At 44.1% G+C, this 23,417-nt stretch overlaps 1 protein-coding gene across 1 annotated transcript in view; it reads left to right on the plus strand.

Annotated features, from left to right (window-relative positions):
* The window catches only part of LOC121877712 (glucose transporter type 1-like), a gene marked incomplete in the record, with an annotated part of 252,013 nt that overhangs the window by 141,110 nt on the left and 87,486 nt on the right, over positions 1-23,417 (plus strand). Inside the window, 3 exon segments of the mRNA XM_042383546.1 lie at positions 22,051-22,107; positions 22,478-22,734; positions 23,030-23,154. Of these exon segments, the coding sequence (XP_042239480.1) occupies positions 22,051-22,107; positions 22,478-22,734; positions 23,030-23,154 (439 nt within the window).

Here is a 23,417-nt window from a genome sequence, read left to right on the forward strand (position 1 = left end):
AAATAAATTGACAGACATATTAAAGACACTATATAAACTGACAGACATATTAAAGACATTATATAAACTGACAGACATATTAAAGACACTATATAAACTGACAGACATATTAAAGACACTATATAAACTGACAGACATATTAAAGACACTATATAAACTGACAGACATATTAAAGACACTATATAAACTGACAGACATATTAAAGACACTATATAAACTGACAGACATATTAAAGACACTATATAAACTGACAGACATATTTGAGACCTATGTAAACTGACAGACATACTTGAGACTTAAACTGACACATATTAGAGACACGATATAAACTGACAGACACACTAAAGATCTGTTTATCTGACAGTGATACCGGCACTAGTCACACTTGGTTAAGCTGACAGACTTATGTTAATTAACTTTGGCATTTTTAATAACTTTGACTAGTTATTGAGTTGACCTGTCTTGATTAGATTTGACTTCTCTTGACTGAATTTGACCTGACCTGCACATATAATTACCTGACTCACAAATATTGAGTTTTGACTTTGAACTTCAATTGACCATGTGACACCTTGAGGTTAGTGTCAGATGACCTTGTGACACCTTGAGGTCAATGCTAGGCAATCATGTGACACCTTAAGGTAGTGCTATGCGATCATGTGACACCTTAAGGTAGTGTTAGATGACTATGTGACACCATGGTAGTTAGTGTCAGAGTACCATGTGGCACCTTGCAGTAATTAGTGTGTCAGAGGACTTTTTGACACCCTGAAGTTAGTTAGTGTGCCAAACGTCTTTATGACACATTGAGGTAGTTCAGACGACCTATGACACCTTGAAGTTAGTGTCATGCGACTGCATGACACCTTGAAGTAGTTAGTGTCAAACGACCTTATGATACCTAGAAGTAGTTAGTTTCAGGCGACTGCATGACATATTGAAGTAGTTAGTGTCAAACTACCTTATTTATGACACTTTAGTTGTTAGTGTCACGCGACCTTATGACACCTTGAAGTTAATGTCAGATGATTGCTTGACACCTTGAAGTAGTTAGTGTCAGGAGACTGCATGACACATTGGAGTAGTTAGTGTCAGACTACTGCATGGCACCTTGAATTAGTGTCAGAAGAACTTATAACACGTGGTAGTTAGTGTCAGATTACCATGACACTTTGAAGTAGTTAGTGTCAGATTACCATATGCCACTTTGATGTAGTTTGTGTCAGACGACCTTATGACGCCTTGAAGCAGTTTGTGTCAGACGACCTTATGACACCTTGAAGCAGTTTGTGTCAGACGACCTTATGACGCCTTGAAGTAGTTAGTGTCACATTAGTATAAGACACCTTGAAGTACTGAGTGTCAAACTACCATATGACACCTTGAAGTAGTGTCGGACGACCTTATGACACCTTGAAGTAGTTAGTGTAAAACTACCATATGACACCTTGAAGTAGTGTCGGACGACCTTATGACACCTTGAAGTAGTTAGTGTCAGACGACCTCATGATACATTGAAGTAGTTGGTGTCAGACGACCTCATGACACCTTGAAGAAGTTAGTGCGATATGGCCTTATGACACCTTGAAGTATTTAGTGTCATATGACCTTATGGCACCTTGAAGTGTTAGTGTCAGACGACCTCATGACACCTTGAAGTAGTTAGTGTTAAACTACCATATGACACCTTGAAGTAGTGTCAGACGACCTCATGACACCCCGTGGTAGTTAGTGCAAGACTACCTTATGACACCTCGTGGTAGTTAGTGTGTTACCCTTGAGTTAAGGTAAGTCATCATTGTTTTCTTCTGAGATATTCATAAAAAGAGAAAATAATGTTCTCTTGTGAGGTGTGTTATACATAATATTTTGCTCACGGCAATATTGGATGAATTTGATATCAATACTCTTGTGCATGTACTTATATATATCTTTGTCTGTCCCAGTTATATGTGTTTCTTGACCTCTGACGCCTTCCTTGTTGATCTGTTTCTTGACCTTTCTGCTTTACCTGACCTCTGACGTCTTCCTTGTTGATCTGTTTCTTGACCTTTCTACTTTACCTGACCTCTGACGTCTTCCTTGTTGATCTGTTTCTTGACCTTTCTGCTTTACCTGACCTCTGACGTCTTCCTTGTTGATCTGTTTCTTGACCTTTCTGCTTTACCTGACCTCTGACGTCTTCCTTGTTGATCTGTTTCTTGACCTTTCTGCTTTACCTGACCTCTGACGTCTTCCTTGTTGATCTGTTTCTTGACCTTTCTGCTTTACCTGACCTCTGACGCCTTCCTTGTTGATCTGTTTCTTGACCTTTCTTGCTTTTTCTGCTTTACCTGACCTCTTGACGTTTCTTGACCTTTCTGCTTGTTGATCCTTGACCTGACCTCTGACTTCCTTGTTGATCTGTTACCTTGACCTTGACGCCTTCCTTGTTGATCTGTTACCTGACCTTCTGACGCCTTCCTTGTTGATCTGTTTCTTGACCTTTCTGCTTTACCTTGACCTCTGCTTTACCTGACCTCTGACGCTTCCTTGTTGATCTGTTTCTTGACCTTTCTGCTTTACCTGACCTCTGACGCTTCCTTGATCCTTGACCTTTCTGCTTTACCTGACCTCTGACGCCTTCCTTGTTGATCTGTTTCTTGACCTTTCTGCTTTACCTGACCTCTGACGTCTTCCTTGTTGATCTGTTTCTTGACCTTTCTGCTTTACCTGACCTCTGACGCCTTCCTTGTTGATCTGTTTCTTGACCTTTCTGCTTTACCTGACCTCTGACGCCTTCCTTGTTGATCTGTTTCTTGACCTTTCTGCTTTACCTGACCTCATGACGTCTTCCTTGTTGATCTGTTTCTTGACCTTTCTACTTTACCTGACCTCTGACGTCTTCCTTAACCTTACCTTCAGTTGATCTCTCATGCAGTGTAACTTGACCCCGTGTTTCTTGACAGCCTAGGGTGACCTTTGACCTAATGCTCCATAACTGTTCAGCATGACCCTTTTTGACCCTGTGTGCCTAGACTAGCAAGCGTGATCTTTAACATTTATTACTCCATGACCGTGTTTCCAGATTAAACTTGGCCACGTGACAAAAAAGGTTATGGCTGACCTCAACGAAGTTGAAGTTAAGGAGTTGATAAGGTCAAAGGTCACGTGACTAAAAAATGTTGTGCACTGTGACCTGTTTATATATGGACCGACTTGTTGTAACCTTTTTGCTGTGTCCTGTATCACTCCTCGGTGTTATATTTTCTCTCTCCTCTGAATATGTATCCGACTGTATCCGTTCATGACGACTTTCCTCTCCCTACGACTGTTTTATCCTCTCTCTGCCCCCCGTATGTTCCTGTTTAAGCGTGGTAGATAACACCCATGAACTCTACACCACCAGTACGACAGGGTGTTCAGCCTTGCTCGATACCCAGTAACACCATTGAACATGAAACCCTTATGGCAGTATTCACCCGTGTTACGTAACATTTATGAACTCTACACCGCTACGGTTACACACCTTCACCTCCATACACACATTAGCTATGGACACCTGTCAAGGTGGCAAGAGGTGGGAACACTACATAAGGGATTTAATATTAGGACAAAAAAAACGAACGAGGCAGCTTACGTTACAATGGAAAAAAAATCAAACAACCTGGAAGGATTTGTGAACGATCGCCAGGGTTACTGATAATAGCGCAGTGAAGAGGGTGGAGTCGGCGAGAGTAAAATGCCAATCAGGAGGAAGTATTTCCGAGCAAAGGGCGAGATGACCCGCGAACGGATATACAGTATAAAGGACTGTCCCTTCCATCCACCCTTTACCTTTCCACTGAACCTTCATCCCCCGTCACTTGCCCTTTTACTTAAAGGCATAAAGACTAAACCTAAGAGAATAAAAGTCCTGCTACATTGTTTCCTTGCCACCAAAATTTACTAGAGAAACTGCAGTACTGTATCGGTGAATATATAAAGCCAAGGCGACGGTGGCGTCATCAAGTGGCTGGAAAGTAAAAACCCATTAAACCCATTGGGCCTTACGTGATATTGTGCGATAACACCAGATTAGTAAATAAAAACAGTTTATATATACACCGTAGGTTATTGACATCCAACGTTAGATATTTTGGATTAATCTCTCAAAGCAACACATTAATTATTCTCCCTTCGGTTCTTCAGAGGTAGCATCAGCTTTACATTAGTTTTACATCATATGGGTCTTTCGGTTCCATCTACCGTATCCAAAATAAAAATAAAATATTTGATTAATGTAGATATTCCTGCTGATTCCAAATATATATTGGGGAGAAAGGAATTGTGATTTTTCATCAGGTTAGGTTATGTTATATTTTTGGAATCGCCAGGAAAATCTACATTCAAAAATATATTTTGTATATATTTTTGAATACGGTACATGAAACCGGAAAGACCCCACCATTTAATATGAGCAAAAATATCGTAGACATCTAACTAATGCATTTTTTTTTCAGACTACCATTTTAGTTGCGATATAAAGAACATCCCGGTATGTACAAGTTGGTAACAGTTGGCAGTGACATTACTTTTCATATATTGCTCGCTTGTTTATTGATGACCTACATTTTGTTTTTAAACAGCACTGTACAACTTCAAAACTACACAACTGTCAATGTATTGCTGGAAATTTAAGACTGGGGCTTTAAGATTAATCTACAGTGTAAAGAGATTGAAGATCAGGCTACATTCTATCAAGTTGGAATAATAGTAATAAGAATATTTATTCAGTGAAATTATCATGTATATGAACTAGGCAGGTACTATATACAAGTATGCAGAGGCACAGTTCAGCTTGAATATTGTCTTTTTTTAGGCTAAAAAAATCCATTGGTGGATGTAGACATTTACACACACAAAATGATTACCTAACTACTGTAAGTTAGTACTTTTAAAATAGTTTAGTAACTAACTACAAGAAAACCTATAATGTATACCCGAGAAAATGAAATCATTTTACAAACAACAAAATACTTAAGTAAATATTGTAAATTAGTACCTAAGTACAGTTACTATAATTTATTACCTATTTACTGTATTGTAATTTAGCCCTTGGCACATTTAGAAATTAATGAAATTCGGTACATTACCTGAAGGGATCATACTAGTATTTGTATCGCCAGAACGAGATGTAAGAATATAATATTTGTATAAGCAAATATTTTCAGAGCTAACGTTCTTGTAGCGAGGGATACCTGTGACGAAAAAAAAATGAGACGAAAGCACTATATTTTTTCCTTATTTGAAAATCAGCATAGAGTTCCATGGTTGTACTCTACTAATTCTTAACCATTTGATTTTTCATGAAACGACACAAAATTGCCAAGACAATGGTAAGGTTAAGTTTGGTAAATATAGGTTAGGTAAAGTTAGGTTAATTTCGGTTAGGTAGGTAAATATAGGTTAGCTAAAGATAGGTTAGCTAAACTTAGATTAGATTAGGTTAAGTTTTGTTTTATTTGGATTGGTTCGTTTTTCGGCGTTTTTCCCATACAATTTGGGTTGGGTTGGTAAGGTTAACGTTAAATCCACTTAAACACATCGAAAAACTTAAGTTCGTTCAAAAAGTTCGTTTCAGATTTATATTTTGGACAATACAACAGTATCCTGCTCATTTTATATATTCTAATGATACTCTGATGTTCACTAGCAGTTCGGAAGAGTGTATCGTTATCAGTACTAAATGCATTATATAAGGAAAGACAGGTTTCGTAAAGCCCTTACGGAAATTATTAGTTAATAAGCTTTTCCAGGGGTAGACTGTTAGTGTCATTAAACTCGCAGATCTTGTTGACATGTACTGTAATTTGATGCAAATAGTAGTTGAACCAGGTTGCATGTCTAAGTGTTGGAAAGAAAATCTGCTCAACCTAGAATTTCATAGTTACATCTTGCCATGTAATTTCATTAACTTCGGCTATAAGTTCACCAGCTATGCAGATACCTGTCCTTTGACCAACACGCGAGTCATATTTGTTAAGAAATGTTGCAAAAGTTTCGTGCTAGAACTCTTGAATCAAATGCAGTTGCGTCTGCCTGTGCCTGGTAATGTTGAAACACTTTTCACATTCAGAAAATTACATCCAATCATTGCTTCTTCGCAGCGCAATGATTCTATTGTACAAACTTACATTCTAAGACATAGATAACCTTGAAAATGAGTGGAATGTTGTTAGTCTTGGTCAGTGGCCTAAATAATGTTTGGAAAATAGTGTCACATTTTGGGCTGAGGTAAATGAAAAAAATAAAAAATCTGCAGGAAAACAAAAGTTCCCAAATATTTCATCCCTTGCATTGGCAGTATTTCCCCTTCCCTTTGCCAATGCCTCTGTAGAGATAATATTTTCCCGGGTGAATGTGGTTCATTCTAAATTTAGGAATCGCTTGTGTGATCATTTGAGGCAAGATCAGGTATGGATTATCACTTCAAGGAATGTGTGTGAATTTCACGCCCCGTAAAGATATGCTTAAAATTTTTTGCTGCTAAGGGAAGTAGTGAAATTGAAGGAGAGAAGAAAGTAGATGATAGCCCAGAAATTGTAACACTTGAGCTGGAAGGAAAGTAGTTTATTCACCCATAACTACAAAGTGTAAAGATGTATAACCTCTTCTGGATTAATTATAACACTGAACTGATACCTCATAACGCTCCCGGCTTAAACTATTAAGTTTCATTGGCCCCACAATGATGCAACCATAGCCTACATTCCCGTTATGCTTCACATTTAAAATGAATGCTATTACTCAAGCATGCTACAACATAATACATTTTTGCTCTCAATAAATATAGTTTGAATTTTATATCTTCATTCAATTTTACCTTACCTTTACCGTATATCTTGTGATAATAAATTTGGAATAAATACCGTAATTTCTGTTTGGTATGATTTCAAAATGTTTATTAAAAATATTGTTGGAAAATTTTAGGATTTTATTCATTAATCTGCGGGAACTTTGTGAAAAATCTTGCTCATTAATGGGAAGCTACCGAGATAAAAGTGTCAACATTATGTCGATCATGGTCAGGACTCCTGGTGCCAAACGTACGATAATTTTACTACACGATAAACGATAGCATTTCCTATTATCAAAGACTGTTATAGTCTTTGCCTATTATCCTATGATTTGTACCACAATTTTAAGTTCAAAATCTGAGAACACGATAATTGCATACCAAAATTACCAATGTCATCAATGCAGAAGTTGGATGACCAGTGGCGAGTGTTGCCACTGTATCAGGATTAATTAATTATTAATGCAAAAAAAGTCACCTGCAGTGTCACAAAAAGAACCAGCTTTAGCAGAGCTGGCAAATTTTGTACTGGTTGCTCTTATTTTGCCACATTCCAATGCTGAATGTGAGTGTTCAACAAAGTGTATCTCTTAAAAACTAAGTAATTAAATAAGTTAAAAACTTTAATGGTAAATGAAGCTCTTCTCTTATCCAGTGCCTCAAAAGTTCCGGGTCATGTTAACTTTACGGTGTTTTTAGACAGTTTTGTTTGATTACTATAATTTTATTAATTTTCTTGTGTAAATGCTTAGTTTGCTAGATATAGGTGAGTTAAGATATATATGTTAGGTTACGCCAGGTTTTCTTAGGTTACCACATGATTTCAACCATTTTTATATTTTTCCCCCCCAACATAATACAGTATTCTCTAATAAATTCAGCGAAAACTGGTTAGTTTTAAACCCATTTTCAATGAAAAACAGTGGATGGCCATTATCCAAACAGTTGCATTAATTTATTTCATCAAATTATATGCTGGCTCGTATGGCTAATCATACACAGTGAAATCAAAACCTGACGGCTGAGGATCTTAATAATAATGGTAATATACTAGAAGAATTTAATTTTACATTATGTTATTATCGTCTCAATTGCTAATGGCTATGCTAATTTTTCCAGTTCTTGTATTTCTACAATAATTTGTATAACCAACATAAAGTATTTGAAAAAGTAGATTCAGATTAACATGACTGCATGTCTTGCTTCTTATTATTGTTATTAGGCTTTTATCGAGTTGAAAACATTATCAGTTATGATTTAATTATTTGGAGTTTCGTGGTGAGCCTTGCTTCCCACAGAATTTTCAATAAAAAGTAACTTTCCCATAAATAAAGGTACTATTATAATAATGTCTGAGTGTACGATAATTTTGAGGGCTCTGCATGATAATTCACATTTGGCAACAGTTGTGACGACTCAGATTTTCAGAAAGTTTGTCGTCTGTTAGTTTACATATTTTGTCAGTTGGGAAGTGTACGCCTACAATCTACCGTGCAAGCTTTTTTCCCATCATTGTCCAGTGTTTGAGCCATTATATCGGATAACCATGGACCAAGCATCTAAACCTGTTCCTGAGCAAGCATCTAAACCTGTTCCTGAGCAAGCATCTAAACCTGTTCCTGAGCAAGCATCTAAACCTGTTCCTGAGCAAGCATCTAAACCTGTTCCTGAGCAAGCATCTAAACCTGTTCCTGATAAAGCATCTAAACCTGTGCTTGAGGTACTGTACTTAGAAACGTTTAAATTGTGCCTGAGGCATATAACTGAAAAGTACCGTTTTTTTTGTTTGCATCGGGAGAGGGTGTCTAACATTTCGTAAGCCCTTATTATTATTATTATTATTATTATATATATATATATATATATATATATATATATATATATATATATATATATATATATATATATATATATATATATATATATATATATATATATATATCCACAATGAAAACGTGGATAAGATAAATCTTGATAAAATCACACGGCCTTACTAATGAGCTTGCCAAGGTGAAAGGGAGATTATGTTCAGCTTTGAAAGCAGTACTTGTACCTCTGTGCTTTCTTTGTAAATGTTTAGGTTGGATTGTTTCTCAAAAGCATCATTTACTGAAGGAGTGTTTTGTTTAGTTGTCATGTTGTTTATGTGCATTTGACTTTGACTGTGTTTAAGCAAAGCAGATCGGTGGGTAGAAACAGTCTTTTTGCATACTGAACACCTAGGATCCTTAGAGTTCTTTGTTGGTGCGATCAACCAGTCTTTGAATTCCTTCTGGCCAGCCCACTCGGTACGAAATTTCTGGTCATATGATTTAGCTTTCTTTGGGGCCTGTGAAGTTTCTTAATCACTAGATGAAGTTTGTTGTGAAGTTGCCATGCTGTCAAACTGATACCTTCAACCAGGGCAGTCCATCAACCTGTTGACAGAAATCATAACAATGCAACCTCCTTATTCTGCGCTCACGTTAATGAAGCACAACCTAATTGTGTTTTGTTTTGGTATAGGCTAGTTGACCCTCAGTTATGTTGAGGGCGAATAAGAAAAAATGGGGCGAGTTCATTCTCTTTATTAAATGAATGGGTTCTTAAATACGCTAACGAAAAACTTCGGTATAACTATACATCTTCACTTGACAAGCTGTTAAGAAATATGTAACGTTTTATTTTCACATTTGCTTAATCCACAAAAATAAATAAATAATTCAATATCTGCAGACCTTGAATCGTCCCATATTAATTAGTGTCGTTATTGCCATTCCTATGACCATTAGTTAGATTTTAGAGCATATAACTTTCTTCCACTCCTAGTCTCCTATGTATGACAAATATGGCGATAAATATGTTAAAATAAACATAAAAACACTCACTGTGTGGGCCAGTGTGGCTTATGCCGCTTCTGCTTCAGAAGTTGGTTAACAAACCAGAGCGCAAGCACAAGTCTTCACAGTAGGAGGACTTATGATTGGTCGAGAGTTGGAAATGGGTAACTTCAGTAGCCAGTGATAACTGTTGATATAAAATATGGCGCCATAAATCAGCTGACTGTCCTCTTCATGTTTTCAGGAAAGATGTTGACTCAGAGACCTGGTATTGGTATTATATAAACCAAACACACTCAAATTCCCTAAATATTCCCCAAAATATTCAAAATTTCCCAGAAATTCCCCCAAAAGCCCATTTCCCTAGATTTGTCCCCAGATGTATCCAGATTTCCCACTTCTGGGGACAAATTCCCCAGAAGTGGGAACGCTGCATATAATATACACGCAATACGACGAATTTCAGGTTGGTTGTGTCTTAATTTTTGCACTTACAGAGCTGTAATAAACTTTTCACCCTTATTTAAAGTATCTAATGAGTAATGATATTAAAGTTTTAATCATATTTGAGTAATTATCAATATTGTTAAACCAAAGTCACCAACGGCTAATGAAATCGGACAGCACCCACTTAAAACTGGGCGGAGCCAAAACTGGTTTCAACTAGGCGAAATTCTTTTAAATTCCTTAACGTCATATGCTTTGTTTTAGGTCCTATCCACTGTGCTGCCATATATAGAATTATTTTTATTATTATATCACAGTTTTTAATGGCCTTACATGCCCCATAAGCGGCCATGATCCGCATATTTTCAGTGGGAGAAACCGCTGATTGGTTGTTAGCTATTTGGGCCACTTGGGAGCTGCACAAAGTGTTAACTTTTCCCTCTGAATGTGTCATGCACATAAGTCAAAAGCAGCGTCTGCACATACAGAATAGCTAACGCGTTAGCTAATCCGTGCATCGAAAACGCCTTATTATTCCAGGTAAATATTCGTGCATTGGCTGTCCTCAGGTTGGAAGTTTTATAATAGTTCACACAACATTCCTACCCCTCATCTTTTGTCATATTCGAAAAAGACGTCTAATTTTAAGATAATTTTCTTCTATTACATTACCGTCGGAAACGTATAATAACGGAGATAGTGCATGCCAAATCTTTCTCTATTTAATTCCATTAATCTTCGGCCATTATCGCCTACCCGACCTCCCACTCAACGTGTCCCCTTCATAAATCGCCATGCGCCTACGTTCCCGTACATATCACGCGGCCAATCCAAAGTGTTTTCTTTTTGCCACCAATTAAAATGAATTGTTTGTTTCTGCTTTTAGAATTCGCAGTATTTTTTGCCCAATCAGATTCGATTGTGATTTTGAGTCTCATGCTACGAAATTCAAATTCATTTCCGACCATGGAAGTCTGCGATGGGTGTCACTTCAATTATATGGAGTTAATTGTGCGTTTTGGGGAAAAAAACAAACAAGCAATAGCATTTTTTAGATCTCATGGTGTTCTCCCGACCTCAGTAAAGATTCTAATTCGGAATAAGGTATGAAATAACAGTGATTCCCTCATATGGTGAGAGTGGTTACATAAAAACACCGTGAGAGTTCGGTTAGGTCAGGTCAGGTTAGGATAGGTCAGGTCAGGTTAGGTTAGGTTAGGATAGGTCAGGTTAGGTTAGGTTAGCATAGGTCAGGTTAGGTCATCCATAAAAAGGTAAGGTTTATATGTTTTTCTAGTGTATTTTGTATTCACTTGGCCATGATTTTTGTCGGAAAATGATCCACCCAAAACCCCGGTTCCCAACAGGATCCCATATCTTGTTGGGGTAGAAGGGGGTGATAACTAAAAAACAGGCAATTTTCAATGGAAATCAAGGTCAGAACCAATGAAAATACACTTGAAAAACATAAATTTGACTTTTTAACAGAGTTGTGTGAACAACTATAAATTTCCCCCTCGGGTTTTGGTATCGAACCTAACCTTATTCCAACTTGGAATAATGAAGCCTGATCTTCAAACTTTTTCCACTGTATGAGTCAATTATAAAACCTACAATCTTAAATTTCCAGCAATTCATTGATAGTTGTGCAGTGTTGAAAATGTACAGGTGTTTTTTTAAACGTTGTCATTAATAAACTGTTTATTTATAGTACAGGACATAATTCGATATTGTGTTAATTTGGCACTGTCAAGTCCTATAAATTGACCCAAAAACTAGCGAGCACAATACAGTATAAGATGTGAAAAAGTATTGTTACTGCCAACTGTTACAAACTTCTAAATACCGGGATGTTCTTTATATCACTACAGTACTAAAATAGTAGCCTGTTAAAAAATCTACAATAAAGTGCGTTGGTTAAATGTTTGCGATAGTTTTGGGATCTTATTAAAAATTTGGACTGGGTTAGATTTTGTTAAAAAATTTGTCACTAGTATAGTTGTTTATGCTGATTCCAAGTATGCAACTAATTGTCTGCGGAAATAAATATTTTAAATTTTATTGGCGTTTGTTTGCAGGAACACTGTCTGTTTTTGCTGTTGAATGAAAATGAATGACAAACCTAACGTAACCTAACCTAACCATAACCTATACAAACAATATTTTAGACAAGAACTGACCTAATGGTCGATGATTTTACCCAGGTGAGGGCAAACACCCAAAAAATTGAATAGTTGTGGAATGCTGCCAAGCGCAGAAACAACAAATAAGCCGGCTTAACACAATTGCTCAAAGTATTGGATATTTGGACCCATATTCTGGAACGGGGTGGTAATGTCGACAATATTTACCTAGGTTTTGCCAAGGCTTTCGACAGTGCACCCCACGAAAGGCTGAAAATCAAACTGGAAGGGTACGGAATTCGGGGAACTGTCCTAGCGTGGATAGAAGACTTTCTACATGACCGCAAGCAGTGTGTGGTGATTAATGGCACGAAATGTCATCTGTACCTGTCACAAGTGGGGTACCACAGGGCAGTGCATTGGGCCCGCTGTTTGTTTCATAAATGACATGCCTGACGTTGTACACTCCTCCATACAAATGTTTGCCGATGACGCAAAGTTATTTCGGGAAATTAAGAACCAAGCGGACAGTGAAGAGCTGCAGAAGGACCTCTGTGGGCTCCAGGAATGGTCGAAGAAATGGCTGCTGAGATTCAATGTCACGAAGTGTAAGAGGATGCACCTGGGGCGTACCAACGGTAAGGAGGCGTATCATATGTCCCAACGGGATGAAGAAACTGCACTAGTTGAAACTGTATGTGAGAAGGACATAGGTGTGTATGTTGACAATGAGCTGAAGTTCTCGGGCCATTGCGATAGGAAGGTAAATCAGGCAAATAAATTATTGGGTCTTCCAAGAAGGTCGTTCAGATATCTAGACGGTCCGTCCCTCGTAACGATCTTCAGGAGTGAAGTGCTTCCCCATCTGGAGTACTGTCACCCCGTCTGGTCCCCGAGATATGCTAGGGACTGTCAGTGGTTGAAAATGTTGAAAGGAGGGCCACCAGACTGGTGCCTGCACTTCGGCACCTCAGCTACCCTGAGAGATTGGAGAGCCTGAACTTGCCTAGCTTATACTGCAGACGGGCAAGTGGGAACCTAATAGAGGTGTATAAGCATCTCAGGGGGCACTACTCAGTCGAGTGTCCTTACTTGGAGCTGGCGGACGCTCGCCCCACAAGGGGTCACAACTCAAGATTGAAGAAGCCGCAAGTCCAGAAAACTGTGAGGGCAAACTTTTTCGGAGTGAGGGTTGTAAACTCTTCGAACAATCTACCAGAGAGTGTTGTGACGGCACCTAGTGTGAGCTCTTTCAAGACAAGACTTGACCAACACTGGAGCGGGTTCAGGTACATTCAGGAGCCGGTGCATGCACAGTATTTGCCAACAGTGCGTGACGGAGACGTGACTGATCGCCCGGGCGGCTAGCGAGCCGATCTTTTGGTGAAGAAGATAAATGAAAAGGAAAAGTAATCAGAGATGTGACCGATCGCCCAAGCGGCTAACAAGCCGATCAGTGGTGAAGAGGATAAAAGTAAAAGTATTCATCACCAAATGTTGGACGGGTACCCGTGCGAGTTGTGGCGCCAGCGTCACTGAGGGCAAAATTTTTACAAGCTTATGTTAAGCATGATTGGCCAGCACTTCTGATCCAAAGACCTGTAAGTCACAAATAAAACATTTCCGCAAAACATGGGTTTTACATTTAAAATCGGCACGAAAAACTGCACCTTTAAAGCAAGTTTAAAAAATTTAGAACAGTCCAAATTTTTAATAAGACCCTAGTTTTGTTCATATTAAATAGTGGGGTATTTTCGGTTTCTTGTAGGCCTACTGTGACTATACAAATATGAAAATATGTTTTTCAGTGGAGATTTTCTTGTTGATCCCAAATAATCTATTTATTTTTTATTTTTGGGGAGAAATAATTTTTGAAAAAGGTTTACAGTATTATTTTTATTAGAGTGGGTTAGGTTAGGTAATATTATATTTTTGGAATCGGCAGAAAATCTACATTCAGAAACATACTTTCATATATATATATATATATATATATATATATATATATATTAATTTGGACACGATAGAGGTAAAAATGATGTAAAGCTGTAGCTACCACCATCGCTCTTACTGAAGAACCAAAGGAAGAATATTCCCGGATTAAGTACAGTATGCAAATAAATACATTTTACTGCAAAATAATCAATGTGTTACTTTGAGAAATTACCCCAAGATTTCTAAAGTTGGATATCAATATCCTACTGACTATATATAAACTGTTTATTTTTTTTAATACTTTGGTTTTATCGCATAATATCATGTAAGGCCCAATGGGATGGTGTTTGCTAATCCCGTCATTTGGCGATGACACCGTCACGGAGGATCAAAAAATTTCAGTGAGTGGGCAACCCTTATACAGTAAAGAATTAGAATCCTTGTATAGTCTTAAAATCTGATGGAGCTGAATTATTTATAGTCTGGAGAACTATCCTCGTAACTGGAGACGTTACCACACGCCGGACTTGCTGCCTTAAGCTAGAAGACGAAAATAACCTCTAAAATACCATCATAATGACACTAGACTGCCTGAACTGGATGTTGTTCTCGATCTCTCTTTTGCTTAGCCATATGATACAGGACTTCTAAGAACCTTAAGTTAAATTTTCCTGAAACTAGTGTTGTAAGAGTGCTTCTAACACGCTCACTTAGGCGATGGACCAAAGATGGTTATCGAAGTTGCGCTAAAGAATTCACTATAACTGTGTTTCTGTTCTCTAATATCCAGCTAAAGGAAACTAATTACTTTACGGACTTTTGAGAATCTGCCCTTGTTCCTACAACGCTAATGTTAATAGACAATAATTATTTTTACCACGAAGCAACTGATCGAGTCGACAACTTAAAATGATGTGTAATAATTATCTCCTAAGGTAAACCAGTTTAAAGTGGGAGTATATTATTTGGTTAATCTGTTTACCTTGGCACCATCATCTCGCCATTTAAGATTCTTCCCCACACGTTTGTACACCTTGTTGAATGTTATTCCAAGAGCAGGAGTCCAAGGAAAAGTGTGTTATGACGCTTTAAAGTGTACCGTAGTTGGTAGCTAACAGGGAGCGCTATACAGTATAGACTTATAATACCGACCCTCCACCATTTGGTTTAATGGTTACATTCCGATATTCACAAGGGGACTGTCATCTATGGCATATCCGTAATCTTAGTGTCTCTACTTCCACTGTGATAGCTCTACTCCAGTAATTAGAACACCCCATCCCCCCCACAACCATCGAAAACATAGAACTTCTCAGGGAAATTACGAATTAATTTGGCTGAGAAATTTACAATAACTGAGAAAACAAGGTAGCTAAAGTGAACTGCGCCGATAAGGACCTTCCTCCTGGAGCCACAATCCATATCTGGTGGTGGTGAGGCGAAAGCTCTCGAGAGGGTCTCAAAACACCCTTCACTTGGTCGTGTCAGTCCTCCCTCCTTCCTACTAGCCATCCTTCTTTCCCACCAACCTTCCTTCTCATCAGCCCTCCCTCCCACAAGTCTTCCCTCCCTCCCTCCCTCCTACCAACCCTACCTTCTGCCAACCCTCCTCACCAGCCCTCCCTCCCACCAGCTTTCCCTCCCACAGCCCCTCCCTTCCCACCAGCCTCCCACAGCCTGCCTCAGCCTCTCCTCCCACCAGCCTTCCCCTCAGCCCTCCTCCCACCAGCTCCTCCCCAGCCCTCCAGCTCCCACCAGCCCCCTCCCCACTCCAGCCAGCCCTCCCTCCCTCCCTCCCACCAGCCTTCCCTCCCACCAGCCACCCTCCCACTCCCCCCCTCCCACCAGCCCCTCCCTCCCACCAGCCTCCTCCCACCAGCCCTCCCTCCCACCAGCCTCCTCTCCCACCAGCCCTCCCCCACCAGCCCTCCCTCCCCCTCCCACCAGCCCCCTCTCCCCACCCCCCACCCCCTCCCTCCCCCCACCGGCCCTCCCTCCCACCAGCTCCCTCCCACCAGCCTCCCTCCCACCAGCCTTCCCTCCCACCTCAGCCTTCCTCCCAGCACCAGCCCTCCCTCTCCCACTGGCCAGCCTTCCCTCCCACCAGCCCTCCCCTCCCAGCCCCTCCCTCCCAGCCTTTCCTCCCACCACAGCCCTCCCTCCCACCAGCCTTCCCTCCCACCAGCCCTCCCCTCCCACCAGCCCTCCCTCCCACCCCTCCCTCCCAGCCTTCCTCAGCCCTCCCTCCACCAGCCCTCCTCCCCCACCAGCCTTTCCCTCCCACCAGCCCTCCTCCTCCCAGCCTTCCTCTCCCACAGCCCTCCTCCCACTGGCCCTCAGCCACCGGCCTCCCTCCCACCAGCCTTCCTCCCACCACAGCCCCTCCCTCCCACCCAGCCTTCCTCCCACCTCCCCCTCCCACCTCAGCCCTCCCTCCCACCCACAGCCTCCCTCCCACCACCAGCCTTCCCTTCCTCCCACCAGCCTTCCCTCCCACCGCCCTCCCTCTCACCGGCCCTCCCTCCCACCAGCCTCCCACCTTCAGCCTTCCTCCCACCACAGCCCTCCCACCACAGCCTCTTCCTCCACCAGCCCTCCTCCCACCAGCCTTCTCCCACCAGCCTTCCCTCCCACCTCAGCCTTCCCCTCCCACTGGCCCTCCCTCTCACCTCGGCCCCCCCACCACCTTTCCCTCCCACTGGCCTCCCTCCCACCGGCTCCCACTTCAGCCTTCCTCCCACCAGCCTTCCCTCCCACCAGCCTTCCTCCCACCTTCCTCCCTCTCCCAGCCCCCAGCCTTCCCTCCCTACCAGCCCTCCCTCCCACACCACACAGCCTTCCTCCCACCAGACTTCACCTCAGCCTCCCTCCCACTCCCACCAGCCTTCCCTCCCACCAGCCTTCCCCTCTCCCACCAGCCAGCCTCCTCCTCCCACCAGCCTTCCCTCCCCAGCCTTCCTCCCACCAGCCCTCCCTCCCACCAGCCCCTCCCCCACCAGCCTCCCCCACTCCACCAGCCCTCCTCCCTCCCTCCTCACCCTCTCACTAGCCTTCCGCCCTCCCCTCCCACAGCCTTCCCTCCCACCAGCCCTCCCTCCCACCAGCCTTCCCTCCCACTGGCTCCCTCAGCCTCCCACCCTCCCCCAGCCTCAGCTCCCACCAGCCCTCCCTCTCACCAGCCTCCTCCCACCAGCCTCCCTCCTCAGCCCTCCCTCCCACCAGCCTCCCTCTTCCTCCCACCAGCCTCCCTCCCCACCAGCCCTCCCTCCCACCTCAGCCTTCCTCCCACCAGCCTTCCTCTCCCCACTTTCCCCCCAGCCTCTCCCACCAGCCCTCCTCCCCACCAGCCCTCCTTCCACCAGCCTTCCCACCAGCCCTCCCACCGGCCTCCTCTCCTACCAGCCTTCCCTCACCAGCCTTCCCTCCACCAGCCTTCCCTCCCTCCCCAGCCTCCCCTCCCACCAGCCCTCCCTCCCCAGCCTTCCCTCCCACCGGCCCTCCCCTCCCACCACAGCCTTCCCTCCCAGCACCTCAGCCTTCCTCCACCAGCCTCCTCCCACTGTAGCCTCCCTCCCTCCCTCCCCTCCCACCAGCCTTCCTCTCCCACCAGCCTTCCTCTCCCACCCCTTCCCCCACCAGCTCCCACCGGCCTCCTCCCCACTGGCCCTCCCTCCCACCACAGCCTCCCCTCCCACCTCAGCCCCTCCCTCCCAGCCCTCCCTTCCCACCAACCCTCCCTCCCACCAGCCTTCCTCCCACCAGCCCTCCCTCCCCACCAGCCTTCCTCCCACCACCTCTTCCCTCCCACCAGCCTTCCCTCCCCAGCCTCCCTCCCACCAGCCCTCCCACCTCCCTCCCTCCCCACCAGCCTTGGTACAGACTTCCTCCCTCCCACCAGCCTTCCTCCCACCCAGCCTTCCCTCCCACCAGCCTTCCCTCCCACCAGCCTTGCCTCCCACCAGCCTCCCTCCACCAGCCTTACCTCCCACCAGCCTTCCCTCCCACCCTCCTTCTCCAGCCCTCACCTCCTCCCACCTCACAGCCTCCCTCCCACCAGCATTATCTCCTCCCTCCCACCACACCTCCCTCCTCCCCTCCCTCCCACCACAGCCCCTTCCCACCTCCCTCCCTTCCCACCAGCCCTCCCTCCCACCAGCCCTCCCTCCCACCTGTAGCCCTCCTCCCAACCCTTCCCTCTCCCACCAGCTCCTCCCTCCCACCTCAGTTTCCCTCCTCCCACCAGCCCTCCCTCCCACCTCTCCCTCTCCCACAGCCCTCCTCCCTCCCACCAGCCTTCCTCCCACTCAGCCCTCCCTCCCACCAGCCCTCCCTCCCACCAGCCCTCCTCCCACTCCTTTCCCCCCAGCCCCTCCCTCCCACCAGCCTTTTCCTCCCACCTTCTCCCACCAGCCCTCCCTCCCACCAGCCTTCCCTCCCACCTCCCTCCCACCAGCTTTTACTCCCACCAGACTTCCTCCCACCAGACTTCCTCACCAACCTTCCCTCCTGCACCAGCCTTCCCTCCCACCAGCCTTCCTCCCACCAGACTTCCCTCCTCCCACCTCCTCAGCCTTCCCTCCTTGCCAGCATTACCTCCCACCAGCCTTCCTCCCACCAGCCCTCCTCTCCCCACCAACCTTCCCCTCCCACCCTCACCTTCCCTCCCACCAGCCCTCCCTCCCACCAGCCCTCCCTCCTTCCCTCCCCTCCCTCCCTCCTCACCAGCCCTCCCTCCCACCTCAGCCCTCACTCCCACCAGCCTTCTCTCCCTCCCACCAGCCTCTCCCTCCCACCAGCCTTCCCTCCCACCAGCCCTCCCTTCCACCCTCAGCCTTCCATCCCACCAGCCTCCCTCCCACCAGCCTCCCTCCCACCAGCCTCCCTCCCACCAGCCTCCCTCCCACCAGCCCTCCTCCCACCAGCCCCTCCTCCCACCGGCCCTCCCTCCAGCCCTCCCTCCCACCAGCCTCTCCCACCCTCCTCCCACCGGCCCTCCCACCGGCCCCACTCCCACCCACCGGCCCTCCTCTCCCACCGGCCCTCCTCTCCACTGGGGTCCCCTCCCTCCCACCAGCCCTCCTCCCACCAGCCCTCCCCTCTCCCACCAGCCTTCCCTCCTGCACCAGCCCTCCTCTCCCACCAGCCCTCCTCCCACCAGCCTCCCACCAGCCCTCCCCTCCCACCACCAGCCTTACTCCCTCCCACCAGCCCTCCCTCCCACCAGCCCTCCCTCCCACCAGCCCTCCTTCCACCAGCCCTCCCTTCCACCAGCCCTCCCTCCCACCAGCCCTCCTCCCCACCAGCCTTTACTCTCCCCCCAGCCCCCTCCCACCAGCCCTCCTCCCACCTCAGCCCTCCCTCCCACCAGCCTTACCTCCCCAACACAGCCCTCCCTCCCACCACCAGCCTCCCCACCAGCCCTCCCTCCCACCAGCCTCCCTCCCTCCCACCAGCCCTCCCTCCCACCCTCCTCACCAGCCCTCCCTCCCTTACCTCCCCCCTCCCTCCCACCTCAGCCCTCCCTCCCACCAGCCCCCTCCCACCACAGCCTCCTCCCACCAGCCCTCCCTCCCACCAGCCCCTCCTCCCACCACAGCCTCCTCTCCCACCTCAGCCCTCCCTCACCAGCCCTCCTCCCACCAGCCTTCCCTCCTCCACTCAGCCCTCCCTCCCACCTCCCACCAGCCCTCCCTCCCACCAGCCCTCCCTCCCACCAGCCCTCCCTCCCACCAGCTCAGCCCTCCCTCCCACCAGCCCTCCTCCTCCCTCCCACCTCAGCCCTCCCTCCCACCAGCCTCCCTCCCACCAGCCTTCCTCCCACCAGCCTTCCCTCCCACCAGCCTTCCCTCCCACCACCCTTCCCTCCCACCTCACCTTCCCTCCCACCCTCCCTCCCACCAGCCCTCCCTCCCACCAGCCTTCCTCCCACTCAGCCCTCCTCCCTCCCACCAGCCTTCCTCCCACCAGCCTCCTCCCCACCCAGCCTTCCCCTCCCACCAGCCCTCCCACACCTCCCTCCCACCAGCCCTCCCTCCCACCAGACCAAACTCCGAATAAAAAGTAACCAAGGTTCTGATCAAATCTATCCCAACCCACTTCCTTATTTTAACCAAACTCCGACAATACACTATTTAAACGTAACCAGAATCCTAACCTAACCTATCCACACTGACAAACTTTTAACCTAATTTAATTGAATCAAACTCGTAACCTAAACTATTCTAACCAAACCTCATACCTTAACAACATTAACTAAACTTCTAACTTAACCTATGCCAACCAAACTCCTAGCCTAAATTAAGGTTACCCAAACTCCTAGCCTAAATTAAGGTTACCCAAACTCCTAGCCTAAATTAAGGTTACCCAAACTCCTAGCCTAAATTAAGGTACCCAAACTCCTAGCCTAAATTAAGGTACCCAAGCTCCTAGCCTAAATTAAGGTACCCAAGCTCCTAGCCTAAATTAAGGTTACCCAAACTCCTAGCCTAAATTAAGGTTACCCAAACTCCTAGCCTAAATTAAGGTACCCAAGCTCCTAGCCTAAATTAAGGTACCCAAGCTCCTAGCCTAAATTAAGGTACCCAAGCTCCTAGCCTAAATTAAGGTACCCAAACTCCTAGCCTAAATTAAGGTACCCAAACTCCTAGCCTAAATTTTGCTTACCAAATTCCTAACTTAACCTATGCTAACCAAACTCCTAGGCTATTCAAACTAACTTCTAGACTAACCTAACCAAACTCCTTACATAAACTATTCTAACAAAGCACTTAACCTAATATATAATAATAAACCTCCTGACCTAAGCTATGAGTCAAACTAACCTATACTAACCAAACACTTAACTTAATCTATGAGTCAAACTAACCTAGGCTATGATAACCAAACTCCTAACCTAACCTAAGATACCCAAATTCTTAAAATAACCCAAGCTATGTATTATAGAAAAATAACAGAAATGATGAGAAGAAGAATATTTTCATCAGACAATCGATGTCACCTGCATCATTCGGCTGCAACCTGCAACTTGCACATTTACCCATGCTGCTCGTAAAACTTATGGTGCCACATATAACAAGGTATTAAATATTTTCAATAGCCTAATATGTATTGTTTTTCTCGTTAACAGTCAACTTAACTTTATCTGCCCTGGATATGGTTAGAAATTGTTATTGTTATTTACTTTTCCTTATTTTCTATATACAGTACTGTACTGTAGATGTATTCAGAGTCACATTCACCTACATCCTTAACTATAGATCAACCCATCAGAGAGTTGCTGAAACAAGCATCAAACTTGGTGTGATTTTTCCAAAGTCTCATGTTTAAGTCAAGTTACTCGTTCTTGGACAAAAAAATCTAAAAAAATCCCGCTTTAGTTGTGGCATTCAGTGCATAGGATTTATTTTTTGAAGGGATGGAACAACTGGAGTTCTCTCTGAAATTGTAGGGTGTTAGCTTTAGTGGTGCCACAACAGTGCCATGACATTTAATAATGTACTGTACTACACTGCACTACATGGGTACTATCGTGAGATGCAACATAAGACCAGAACACTCCATACACAGGTGGACAATATGCATGCACTGTATGCAAAAAACATGACCTAACAGTAAATTCAACTGTCGCCAACTGTTATTTAACAATACATATACATTATGATGATGACAAGACATGTAGAGGGGTAAATGGTTGTGAGAGACTGTGTGAGAGTGGGAGTGATCCCTAGTGACAACACAACCCTACTGTCTCTCCTCTAACTCCGTCCTGCCCTCACTGGCCCCTTCAACTGCTCATATTTAGGACAGCTGCCTAGAAACTTTATATTTTATATATTCTATTGATATGATTGGTCAGCAGTGCAACATTGAAGGCTTTTAGTTATAAAATCATGTTTCACTCACTTGGCAGCCAGCCTCTTGTGTGATCCACTCTGTCAATGTCTGGTCTTCAGGTACCAGTGGCCAGGTCTGTAAGCACAAGAGTTCAAGTAGAGTACGGTAGAGTAGTAGCAAGTGATGTAGTGTGTTTCATACTGTCATTACAAATTAAGGATAATCAGCATGATAACGAAACCAAAAAAAGCAGCCTTTTAAAATGACAGGTAAATTACTTGTTACTGTTGTCCAACTTTTGAGCTGTTTTACACGGATTGAGAGCTACAAAAGGTACTTCTGAATTCATTGGGTGAGGCTTACAGTGTCAAAGTTAACGCTTGAAGGGATAGTCCGTGTATTGCGCTGATGCTATCCGCTAACAGTGAACATGTTGGTGTTATGATAGTATGTGTATTACACTGATGCTCTCCGTTAACAGTGAACATGGTGTTTTCTTTCAGGGTTTAACCTGCTTCTTGTGCTACGCCATCTTCGCGGCCGTGCTGGGCATGTTCCAGTTCGGCTACAACACGGGCGTCATCAATGCTCCTCAGTCTGTGATTGAGAACTTCATTGGCGACTGCTGGAAGGAACGCTTCAATAAAAATATAGAAGGCAGCAAGCAGGACTTACTATGGTCGATTGCTGTGTCTATATTTGCTATTGGCGGAATGATTGGTGGCATCTGCGGTGGATCTGTAGGAAATAAGTTTGGAAGGTAAGATATTTTAGGGCCAAAAAATTAATACTGGATACGAAGTTACTTTTGGAACTAAAATTTATTGATATACGTGCTGTACTTGAAAATTTATGGGTAAATGTTAATTATAAGTGAATTTACTGAAAGTTATCAAAATAATAAGTGGAAAAAAGTATTACATCCATGATATATGTTTATTGTAATTAGTGAAATTATATTATAAAAGGAGTATGCACTTCAGTAATCGTGCATATGTGTGTTGGGTAATAAGCAAGGTGATTTACATAGTACTGACCATAATTTGGCATTGCAGAAAGAAGGGGTTACTTTTAAACAACCTCCTGGGAGTTGGCGGTGCCTGTCTCATGGGCTTCTCACAGATGTCCTACTCATATGAAATGCTCATCCTAGGTAGATTGGTCATTGGCATTAACTGTGGTAAGTATTCCTGTACATGTTGCCTACATTCTAGATAAATTACCTTGCATTTAATGTTTCTTTTTCCAGATGATTTGTCAATGGTCAGCTGTGGTGAGCTTAAGAGATCTTTCATGTATAAACATGTACACATACATGTGTTTATGCATGTGGATGGTAGTTACAGTACTTATAAAATTGTGTATGACCAAGTGTCAAGTTTTTGTTACTTACTGTTTATACACACTTACTGTAGCTGTGTACTGTGCTGGTAATAGGATTTC

This window comes from Homarus americanus, unplaced genomic scaffold (genome assembly GCF_018991925.1).
Source record: "Homarus americanus isolate GMGI-L3 unplaced genomic scaffold, GMGI_Hamer_2.0 scaffold24523, whole genome shotgun sequence".
NCBI lineage: Eukaryota > Metazoa > Arthropoda > Malacostraca > Decapoda > Nephropidae > Homarus > Homarus americanus.